At 51.4% G+C, this 12,050-nt stretch overlaps 2 protein-coding genes across 7 annotated transcripts in view; one reads left to right on the top strand and one right to left on the bottom strand.

Moving 5' to 3' along the window:
* The window catches only part of LOC308591898 (uncharacterized protein), a 192,073-nt gene that overhangs the window by 76,309 nt on the left and 103,714 nt on the right, over positions 1–12,050 (top strand). The window lies entirely within an intron of this gene.
* RAP1GAP (RAP1 GTPase activating protein) overlaps positions 1–12,050 on the bottom strand; it is a 115,748-nt gene that overhangs the window by 85,597 nt on the left and 18,101 nt on the right. For all 6 annotated transcript variants that reach the window (XR_014010297.1, XM_081203007.1, XM_081203006.1 and 3 more), the window contains exon 2: positions 5,588–5,623. Coding sequence is in view for 3 of the 6 variants with exons in the window: in XM_081203008.1 (XP_081059134.1) it covers positions 5,588–5,623 (36 nt within the window). In the remaining 3 variants the exon portion in view is untranslated. The remainder of the gene's footprint in view (positions 1–5,587; positions 5,624–12,050) is intronic.

The raw sequence follows: 12,050 nt of genomic DNA, 5'->3' as shown, positions 1-12,050 counted from the left end.
TGATTCCTGGGCCATCCGTGGGCCGGATTTAGAAGGCGATTGAGCCAGATCCGGACCCCGGGCCTTAGGTTGCCTAAAAAGGTAAAGGTAAAGGGACCGCTGACCACTAGGTCCAGTTGTGACTGACTCTAGGGTTGCGGCACTCATCTTGCTTTATGGCCGAGGGAGCCAGCGTACAGCTTCCGGGTCATGTGGCCAGCAGGACTAAGCCGCTTCTGGCGAACCAGAGCAGCGCACGGAAACGCCATTTACCTTCCCGCCGGAGTGGTACCTATTTAGCTACTTGCACTTTGACATGCTTTCGAACTGCTAGGTTGGCAGGCGCAGGGACCAAGCAATGGGAGCTCACCCCGTCACGGGGATTCGAACCGTCGACCTTCTGATCGGCAAGCCCTAGGCTCTGTGGTTTAACCCACAGTGCCAGCTTCGTCCCTTTAGGTTGCCTACCCATGTTTTAAACCATCCTGCGGGAACAAGGTCTATAATTTGACTATGTGCCCTGTGTAGAAGGAGATCTTTTTATCTGTCCTGAATCTTCCAACACTCAGCTTCATTGCATGCCCACAAGTTCTAGCATTAGAAGAGAGGGAGAAAAACTCTTCTCCATTTTTCCCATTCCACAATTTTATAAACTTCTGTATTGCCTCCTCCGAGTCACTTTTCGTCTAAGCTAATAAGCCCCAAATGCTGTAACCTTCCTTCACAGGGGAGTCCCTCCACCCCACCCCCCTTTATATTTCCATTGCCCTTTTGGAACCTTTTACAGCTCCACAATCTCTTTTTGAGGTGAGGCATTCAGAGACATCACCTTGCTGACAAAGCTATGGTTTTCCCAGTAGTGATGTATGGAAGTGAGAGCTGGACCATAAAGAAGGCTGATCGCCGAAGAATTGATGCTTTTGAATTCTGGTGCTGGAGGAGACTCTTGAGAGTCCCATGGACTGCAAGAAGATCAAACCTCTCCATTCTTCAGGAAATCAGCCCTGAGTGCTCACTGGAAGGACAGATCCTGAAGCTGAGGCTCCAAGACTTTGGCCACCTCATGAGAAGAGAAGACTCCCTGGAAAAGACCCTGATGTTGGGAAAGATGGAGGGCACAAGGAGAAGGGGACGACAGAGGACGAGATGGTTGGACAGTGTTCTCGAAGCTACCAGCATGAGTCTGACCAAACTGCGGGAGGCAGTGGAAGACAGGAGTGGCTGGCGTGCTCTGGTCCATGGGGTCACGAAGAGTCGGACACAACTAAACGACTAAACAACAACAACAACAACAATTCAGAATTGCACTCAGCATTATTCCGAGTGAGGTATGGCATTACGACGCTGGCAGTTTTATTTTCAATTCCATTCTTAATGATCCCTCGCATGGATTTTGCCTTTTTCACTCTCCCTTCCCCAGCCTGAAAGGAGGGCAATGCCTGTGCCAGAAGACACCCCCCCCCCCCGCAGAAGCCCCCAGGCAGAAGCTCAGCCCCAGGGCATCATACTTTGCAAAGGCAGGATTGCTCACAGCAGCCAGCCTCCGGGCATCAGAGCGGGGTCCTTGTCCTTTGCCCTCCCTCTCCTGTCTCCAGCAACCCATCATGTGCCTCTCCAAGGGCTCAGCTCGCTTTCAGGCCACTGGTTGGAAGGCACAGAGGGGAGGCGCAATAGGTTTGGGGGCTCCAGATCTCCGACAAAGGTCTGAGTGCTCCATTTTGAAATGGGGGTTCGGACCTGCGTCAAATCCAGGCAATCTGAGCCAGGGGCCTGATTCTTTAGTTTGCAACACCTTGGGAGGAGGAGTTTTTCAGCAGCAAGGGGGAATGCATTCTGCACATGCACAGAAGCCCTGCCATTTTTTACTAGGACATGTCATAGGGACTGATCTTGGTGCCGGAATAAGGTTCCCGAACAGTGGTGGGCTACATCTCTGTGTGTGCGCGCGCCAGTCAAACAGGAGGCAGTGCTTGGTCATAAGAGTCACAGGATTCTAGAGCTGGAACAGACCTCCAGGGGTCATCTAGTCCAACCCCCTGCAATCCCAGTCAAATGGCGCTCCAAGCTAGGTTTCAAAACCGCCAATGAAGGGAGTCTGAGGGAGCCCCTTTCCACTGCCGAACAACTTGGTATAAGGCAGTTTCCTACCTGGGCATCGAACTATCCAGTTGGCCCAGGTGCCCTCTCTGCCTTTGAGGAACATGGGAGGCTGCCTTCTGCTGAAAGTCCTCCTAGCTCAGTGTTGTCTGCACTGACTGGCAGCATTTCTCCAGGGTTTCTAGCACAGGGGACGGTTCCTGCCCTACCGGGAGATGCTTTTGGGGTCTGATCCTGAGACGTTTCTCATGCAAAGCAGGTGCTTGACCACTGAGCTACACTCTCACACAGAGGACTAACTTAGCCAGCTAGCCCTGGTGAACATCTAATGTTTATTGGATTGATTTCCCCCCACATTGATTTTTGAATTCTGAATTTATTGTTATTCACGTTTTATACTGTATTTTATGCTGTTTTTTGTTGCATCAATTAAGTGTTTTGAATTTGTTGTTAGTTGCCCTGAGCCTGGTTTTCTGAACCGGGAAGGGCGGGGTATAAATAAAAAAATTATTTATTATTTATTATTTGGATGTCACACATACGTGTAAAGTCTCCCACCCCAAGGCAAGCCTCACGGCTCCTCTCTGCCCTTGGAACTCCAGGTGAGCTGAGGGTCTCATTGCACCCACTTTTCCACTCCCATCCAGGAACTGGCCAAAAGTTCAGGGGCTGGAGTAGATGACCCCTGGGGTTCCCTTCCAACTCTACAATTCTTTTTTTAAAAAAATAACATCTTTATTGAAAGTTTGAAAAGTACATAACGATATGTGCACCAGACATGGTGAGACGCAAACAAAGAAAGAGAAAGAGAAAGAGAAAGAGAGAGAAACAGAACCCGTGCAGAAGGGGAAACAAAGGGCGGTGGGGGAAAACCCAAAACTGTGTGTTTCACAAGGTTGTTATTGTACTTCACCTTGAATTACGGTATGTACCTTGCACATGAAACCTTACCAAAGGACACTATGAGAGGACTCTCTGTGCCCTTACCACAGCAAAAAGACTGAAAAATAAAAATGCGGCTCCCTTCTACAATTGGAGAGAAGACTTACACAAACTCACAGCATAGGAACAACTTCCATATAAACGCAAACTTGCCATGGACAAATCCAACGATATTTGGAATCCATTCTTACAAATACAGTGGTACCACTGGTTCCGAACGGGATCCGTTCCGGAGGCCCGTTCACAACATGAAAAGAATGCAACCCGCAGCAGCGCGTCTGTGCACGTGCGGATTGCGATTCGCCACTTCTGCGCATGCGCATGACGTCATTTTGCATGTCTACGCATGCACGAGCAGCGAAACCCAGAAGTAACCCTTTCCGGTACTTCCAGGTTGCCGCAGGACGCCACCTGAAAAAACGTAACATGAAGCAAACGTAACATGAGGTATGACTGTACTGTAATAGATTAAGATCTGGTGAAGTAAAGGTAAAGGGACCCCTGACCATTAGGTCCAGTCGCAGACGACTCTGGGGTTGCGGTGCTCATCTCACTTTATTGGTCGAGGGAGCCGGCGTACAGCTTCCGGGTCATGTGCACAGCATGACTAAGCCGCTTCTGGCGAACCAGAGCAGCGCACGGAAACGCCGTTTACCTTCCTGCCGGAGCGGTACCTATTTATCTACTTGCATTTTGACATGCTTTGAACTGCTAGGTTGGCAGGAGCAGAAGTAAAGGTAAAGGTAAAGGGACCCCTGACCATTAGGTCCAGTCGTGGCCGACTCTGGGGTTGTGGCGCTCATCTCGCTTTATCGGCCGAGGGAGCCGGCGTACAGCTTCCGGGTCATGTGGCCAGCATGACTAAGCCGCTTCTGGCGAACCAGAGCAGCGCACAGAAACGCCGTTTACCTTCCCGCATGAGCGGTACCTATTTATCTACTTGCACTTTGACGTGGTTTTGAACTGCTAGGTTGGCAGGAGCAGGGACCGAGCAACGGGAGCTCACCCTGTTGCGGGGAATCGAACTGCTGACCTTCTGATCGGCAAGTCCTAGGCTCTGTGGTTTAACCCACAGCGCCACCCACGTCCCAGGAGCAGAAGTATGACTCTACAATTCTATGATAGGTGATCAGGAAGGAACTGTCCCTCTGCCCCCGGAAGCTTCCCCATTTCCCCTTCCCTGAGTACGTGGCTTGGCTTGCTCATTGGCTTTGCGGGGGCCTCTCGCAGCAGCATTCTGGATTGTGCCGCCCAAGATTAAATCTGTGGAGGAGGTTTGCTGCCTTGCTATTTACACGGGGCAGTGTTTGGGGTGGGAGAGCCCTTGAGGGAAGGGCGGGGAGCCCTCCAGACACAAGGGCCCTGCGTGCCAACAAATGCTCCTTTCAGACCAGGACTGGCAAGCACGCCAGGCGGAGGCAAGCAAAGCGGGCACGGTGCCAGGAGGGACTCTGAGTGGCTCCTATTGTTTTGCAGCCGGGTGCCCAGGAGTCACGGGTCATGTGCCAAGGAGGGGGGCAGAGTCCTCAGTTCCAGAGACCAGCCTGGTGGTGGCAGAAACACACACACAGGATCATAGGAAAGCTGCTACATACAGAGTCGGACCTTCGTGGTTCACCTAAGTTCACTACTGCCAGCACTGACTGGCAGCAACGGCTCTCCGGGATTTCAGGCAGGGGCCATTCAAAAAGCTGGATGGACATCTGCTAAGGATACTTTTGTTGCAATTCCTGCATTTCAGGGGGTTGGGAGCAGAGGAGCCTTCGGGGTCATTTCCAACTCTACAATTCTTTGATTCTATTCTGGGAGATGCTGCTGCCAGGGACTGAACCTGGGACCTTCTACATGCCAGACAGGTGCTCTGCTGCTGACCTGCGACACCTTCATCAAAGCTTAAGATTCTAGTCCTCATGTTTAACCAGAAACATAATGAGTTTGACCACTGGTTCAACTATATGGGGTAAGGACTGATAGAGGGGTCTCTCCCAGCCCTACCAGGAGGTGTTAGGCGGAGGGGACTGAGCCCAACACCTTCTGCATGCCAAGCAGGTGCCCTGCCCCTAAGCTGCAGCCTTTAAGATGTTGGTAGCTGCCTTGGAGGGACGCGGGTGGCACTGTGGATTAAACCACGGAGCCTAGGACTTGCCGATCAGAAGGTCGACGGTTCGAATCCCCGCGACGGGGTGAGCTCCCATTGCTCGGTCCCTGTTCCTGCCAACCTAGCAGTTCGAAGGCACGTCAAAGTGCAAGTAGATAAATAGGTACTGCTCCAGTGGGAAGGTAAACAGCGTTTCCGTGCGCTGCTCTGGTTTGCCACAAGCGGCTTAGTCATGCTGGCCACATGACCTGGAAGCTGTACGCCAGCTCCCTCGGCCAATAAAGCGAGATGAGTGCCGCAACCCCAGAGTCGGCCACGACTGGACCTAATGGTCAGGGTCCCTTTACCTTTACCTTAGCTGCCTTGGACTGAGTTAGACCATGCAGTTCTGCATTGTCTGGCTGGCAGTGATTTTCCACCAGCAAGATCCCCAACCCGCCCCGCTCGGCGAAAGGTAAAATTTGCACTCACCGCAGGCTCCGGTGATAGACGGTTGTCTTGTCCACCCTGGAGACAGACAGAGAGAGAAGAGGAGAAGGGGAAAACAGAAAAGACACGGGCAGATTAGTAACCAGGCAGGCATATCTCACCTTGTCACCTTGTTAAAGACAGTTTTGCCTCTGTCAGAGCTTTCGGGGAAGGGTGACAGGGGTGGGTGGCTACATGATTCCTGCCAGCTGTCTTTCTGAAAGTGTGCGTGTTTCTGCATATGTGTATATAATTTCATAAAATGGACACACCACTAGAATGCCAAAAAAAAAAAGACTCAGAAAAAGAAAAATCAAGAAACAATCACAACCGTACTTTAAAATGTACAAAGAGTCAAAGCACTAAAAACCAGATTAAAAACCACCTCAGAATTTCTAAGCATCTAGACAGGCTTGCCTAAGTAATAATAATAATTTTTTTAAGCAAGCACCCAAAAAAGCACAGTGAAGGCTCCTGCCTGCTGTCAACGGGCAGGGAGTTCCAAAGTTCCAAACAGTCGAGTTTTGACAAATGTGGAGCGGGTGTTTTGTGGCACCTGGAATAGGGCCAGTTCCACCGATCGAAGCAATCGAGTGGATGAAAATGAGATACCTGCGATTTCATAGGTAAACTGGTCCCAAGTTGTATGGGGCTATATGATTGCCCCCCGTTATTCTCCCCATCTGCGCACAGTCCTGGGTTTTCATTGGGAGGAAATGCAGTGTGTGAACAGGTGAGAATACCGGAAGAGCTCAGCAGCAGCTGGAGCAAGCCAAAAGCAGCCCATCTTAGTCCAGCATGAACACCAAGTGCCTGGTCCACACAGGACCGCCTGGAGAGACAGCGCGGCGTAGTGGTTAGAGCTTCAGATTAGGACCCAGGAGTGACCAGGGGTTCAAATCCTCGCACTCGGCCATGCAGCTTCCACTGGGTGATCTTGGGGGCCAGTCACTGCCTCTCAGTCTCAGCTACACCTACCTCACAGGGTTGTTGTGGGGATCAAATGGGGGGGGGCACTCTTGAACTCCTTGTGGTTGAAGGTGAGAGATAAATGCAGCAAATAAAATGAATGAATAAATGAATAGCAATACAGTGGTACCTCGGGTTAAGTACTTAATTTGTTCTGGAGGCCTGTTCTTAACCTGAAACTGTTCTTAACCTGAAGCACCACTTTAGCTAATGGGGCTTCCCGCTGCCACCGGAGCACGATTTCTGTTCTCATCCTGAAGCAAAGTTCTTAACCTGAGGTACTATTTCTGGGTTAGCGGAGTCTGTAACCTGAAGCGTCTGTAACCCGAGGTACCACTGTACTCTCCCCTCTTGTGCCCCGCCTTGCAACTGTGACTAGTTGCCATCCAAGTCTCCTGCCTCCTGCAGAGGGAAGAGCTTTAAGGAGAGCTCAGTTGGTTAGAGCACGATGCTGATAACGCCAAGGTTGCAGGTTCGATCTCGCATAGGACAGCTGCATATTCTTGCATTGCAGGGGGGTTGGACTAGATTATCCTCAGGGTCCCTTCCACCTCTAAATAGACATGAACAGTCTTATCAGAAAGGGAGAGACTTCCACTGTTTAACTGCGCTGAGCGAAGAAGTACTTTCTCTTATCTGTCCTGAATTTAGACCTGCAGCAGAGCTTTCCAAACTTTTAATATTGGTGACACGCTTTTTAGCATAGCTGTCAACGTTTCCCTTTCTTTAAGGGAAGTTCCCTTATTCCGAATAGGATTCCTCACAAGAAAAGGGAAAAGTTGACAGCTATGCTTTTTTAGACGTGAATCATTTCGCAACACGGCGATTCACTTTTACAAGCAAACTGGAGGTTAAACGTGCCCCTTTCCGGCCCCGGGAGGAGCACGGAGACACACTTTGGAACGCTCTGGCCTACTGTTTACCAATTCTGCTCCTCCCGGGCCTCTCCCCGCCTCCAACTCCCCCCCTTTCCCACCACCAAAAACAGCCACAACCCCAAAGTGGGCCAAATGTGAGGAGCAGCAACTGAAAAACAAGGCTTGTTTTGGGATTCTCCCTGTGCCGTCCCAAACCTGTCTGTCTGGCCGGGGAACCGGTTGCTGTGTTTGGTGTTGAAACAAGGCAGGCCTGTCTTGTGCAGCAGGTCACTTCGTCACCAGAGAGAGAGGTCAAGCCAGCATTGCCCACAGCTCCTCCAGGCCCTCCAGGGGACAAAAGAAGCCCCTATCCCCTATGCCCTCATGCTGCCATTTCTAGGGGGAGCAGCCCCTAGTCTGCAGTGAACAGGAGGATGGGCGATGGTGGCCCTCAGACGGCCTCTCAGTCGCTGGGAGAGGGAGGGCTGCCAGTTTGCAAGCTTCCCTGAATGAGATGGTTAAAGGTAAAGGGTAAAGGGGACCCTGACCATTAGGTCCAGTCGTGACCGACTCTGGGGTTGCAGCACTCATCTCGCTCTATAGGCCGAGGGAGCTGGCATACAGCTTCCGGGTCCTGTGGCCAGCAGGACTAAGCCGCTTCTGGCGAACCAGAGCAGCGCATGGAAATGCCGTTTACCTTCCCACTGGAGTGGTACCTATTTATCTACTTGCACTTTGTTGTGCTTTCAAACTGCTAGGTTGGCAGGAGCTGGGACCGAGCAACAGGAGTTCACCCCGTCACGGGGATTCGAACTGCTGACCTTCTGATTGGCAAGTCCTAGGCTCTGTGGTTTAACCCACAGCGCCACCCGCGTCCCTTGAATGAAATGGTTGGCCTGCAGCATTTATTTATTTTTTACCTGATTCATCAGGTTCCTATGAAAAGGGACACATTTGTGGAACCTATGCTAGTGAAATGGAAGCTCCTCCGATAACAAGGACACAACAACAACAAAACAGTCCTCCCCCCCAACCTTGTGCTCTGCTTGGGGGCTTCCACATGGCTGACCACTGTTGGAAGCAGGAAGTTGGGCTGGGGAGGCCTTTGGGGAGGGCCTTCTCGGTAGTGGCACCTGCCCTGTGGAACACCCTCCCACCAGATGTCAAAGAGAAAAATAACTACCAAACTTTTAGAAGACGTCTGAAGGCAGCCCTGTTTAGGGAAGCTTTTAATGTTTAATAGGTTATTGTATTTTAGTGTTCAGTTGGAAGCCGCCCAGAGTGGCTGGGGAAACCCAGCTGGATGGGCGGGGTATAAATAATAAATTAATATTATAATTATTATCCATCAGAGACGCCTGGGTTAGCCATGATACTTCCAAATGGAGCCTCACTTTATGGTTGCAGTCTACCTCCAAACGCCAGCCGCTAAGGGACAGGGAGGGAAAAACAGGGGAGGGCTGTTGCCTTCACACCCCATTGGCTGTCCACTCCTGGAAACAGGAGACTGGGGCTAAATGGACGCTCTTTAGCTTGACTGACAATGGCTTGTTCCATGATCTTAATTGCAATTGCTTGGGGGACCTTTTAGTGTCCAGACCGGCTGATTCCAGCTTTGAAGTCAGTTTCAGGAGCCGAAGTCTGGAGTAGGTCAGCAATAAAAGACCCGGAGTCAGTGAAGTTAACTCTTTATTCCAGTGTTTCCCAACCACTGTTCCGCGGCACACTAGTGTGCCGCGAGATGTTGCCTGGTGTGCCGCGAGATGTTGCCTGGAGGGAGGCGGGCGAGTCGGGCGGAGAGAGGCGGGGCGGCGGCGGCAAGGAGAGGCCGCCCAGCGCGGGGCTCTCACCGTCTGCCTGCCTGGCTGCCTGCGAGCTCGGCGGGCAGCGCCTCCGTCCGCAGCGCCCGCCTCGCGGCTCTCATTCCCTGCCCCTGCCAAAGCTCACCCAGCCAAGCCGCTCTCTCCTTCCTGCCTCGCTTTGCTGCCTCCTCCCCCCCCACCCCCAAAGCTTGGAGGTTCCCCGGCAAGGGGGAGGGGGAAAAATTGAAACTTACACTTTCATGCGTCCCTCCCGGCGTGACGCTGCGCGCTGACGTCACGGGGCTGTAATGGTGGTGTGCCTCGAGATTTTTTTCATCAAACAAGTGTGCCTTTGCCCAAAAAAGGTTGGGAAACACTGCTTTATTCAAAGGAAGCAAAACAGTGCAGGCCTAGTGAGCAGAGTAGATCTTGCCCCAATGAGGCAGTTTCCCACAGCTCTCCAAGACTACTACTCCCTTGGGCACTTCCCAAGCAATAAATACGATACGATACGATAAAATACGATAATCTTTATTGTCATTGTCCGATACAGAACAACGAAATTGAAAAATCTACATAAAACATTCAAAATCCAACAAGCTCGCTATCCCAGCTATCCTAACCTGATTAGTCCCCTAAAAACTCTGATACCCCATTTTTAAATACAATATACTCCCATAGAGACTCCTTAAGGTAAAGGTAAAGGGACCCCTGACCATTAGGTCCAGTCGTGGCCGACTCTGGGGTTGTGGCACTCATCTCGCTTTATTGGCCGGTGTACAGCTTCTGGGTTATGTGGCCAGCATGTATGTTATGTAAGCCACTTCTGGCGAACCAGAGCAGCGCACGTAAATGCCGTTTACCTTCCCGCCGGAGCAGTACCTATTTATCTACTTGCACTTTGACGTGCTTTCGAACTGCTAGGTTGGCAGGAGCAGGGACCGAGCAACGGGAGCTCACCCCGTTGTGGGGATTCGAACCGCCGACCTTCTGATCAGCAAGTCCTAGGCTCAGTGGTTTAACCCACAGTGCCAGCCGCATCCCAGAGACTCCTTACACTGTGTTTAAAACCAAAATCGCATTTGGGTAGAAACTATTTCTCAGGCGGTTAGTCCTAGTCTTTATAACCTAGTCTCAGGCTCCTTCATCTTTTATCTCCTCGCTCTGCCCTCTTCGTTTCTCTTTGCATTCCGAGAGACCAGTGGGAAACGGAACTGCTCGCAGCAGGGGTGGGAGACCCCCTGGCTTCTTCAGCAGCCTGCCTCATGGTCCCCCTCCTCTCCAGCCTCTGCTACTGCCTCTGTCTCCGGACTGCTCTCTGCCACAGCCTCTTCCTGCTCACTAAACCCTGTTACCTCTGCACTTTCTGACACCTCCTTCTCCTCCCAGTCTTCTCCCTGTGACCACTCATCATTGCCCCATCACCAATCCCCCGGCTCTGAGCATTCTTCCCTTGGGGGGTTCCCCATCTGTTGCATCCAGCTGGCCCATGACAGCCAGCAAATCCAAAAAGGACAAAAAAAATCAACAATTTGGCAATCGCAGAATAAATTCGATATTTACAAAACCCCTATGTGCACAAACACAGCGCAAATTAAGTTTCAGGCATGGGTTTCCCTGCACTTAGAGGAGCCCGGCTTAACGTCACACAGCTGTCACACAGGCCAGATGAGGTCCAGCTGGCTCCTACATCTTTACTCAGAGGAAGATGGCTGCAGCAAAAGGCAAATGTCAGGGAGGGCAGTGATGGTCGGTCTCACAGTTTAACCATTTGCTAGTATTGTTGAAGAAGGTGGGGAGAAGGTGGAGAGAGACGGAGGAGGGATGCGGAGAGGAGAGGAAGACTCAACCATCAGAGCACGCCAAGGGAGTCTTTGCTGGGAAGCTGCTAAGCTGGGGTTGCTCTGAAGCTGGCTCCCCCCACCTCCTCCTCCCCAGGCTCTCTCCAGACTGGTGCCAGGCACGTACTGCCCAGCCCCTAATTGAATTATTCCATCTAAACAAACAGCCTCGCAGAGGGAAGGAGGAGCAGCCATGGAAGCCCAGAAGGAGCCCAGCTCTCCCCCATACATACACACACATACACTCTCTCTCAATGGGATCGTGTCCAACTCTACATTCTGTGACTCTTTGTTTCCCACCTGCTGCAGTTTTAGCGATTAGAACCGAGCGCGATGGCAGGGTGGCAAGACGCCGCCTGGCTTCAGATACCCGACACAGATTGAGAAAGTCATGGATTCAGTGGTGGTGATGCATCTCCAAGATGCATCTTCTACTGCAACAGCACCCAGGGAACTCCCTGCCTATTGACAATAGCTGTCAACTCCCCCCCCCCTTTTTAAGGGAAATTATCTTATTCCGAATAGGATTCCTCGCAAGAAAAGGAAAAAGATGACAGCTGTGTTATTGACACCTTTGCTGCACTCTTTCCAGCCCCTGCTAAAACAACAACAAACCTCTCTTCCCCATGCAATTCTCTGCAAATGAAATCTAAAATGCAGAGCAGGCAATGAGAACCACATGTCATGGGTGTGCAAGGAGGCGGAAGATCCAACTCTGATCTGGTGGTGTTGTGGTTAGAGCGTCGGACTAGGACCTGGGAGAATCATAGAATCATAGAGTTGGAAGAGACCACAAGGGCCATCGAGTCCAACCCCCTGCCAAGCAGGAAACACCATCAGAGCACTCCTGACATATGGTTGTCAAGCCTCTGCTTAAAGACCTCCAAAGTAGGAGACTCCACCACACTCCTTGGCAGCAAATTCCACTGTCAAACAGCTCTTACTGTCAGGAAGTTCTTCCTAATGTTTAGGTGGAATCTTCTTTCTTGTAGTTTGG

Source organism: Podarcis bocagei (genome assembly GCF_964188305.1).
Source record: "Podarcis bocagei genome assembly, chromosome: 7".
Lineage (NCBI taxonomy): Eukaryota > Metazoa > Chordata > Lepidosauria > Squamata > Lacertidae > Podarcis > Podarcis bocagei.
Note: the sequence above shows the minus strand (reverse complement) of the source record. Positions and strands in the feature narration are given on the sequence as shown.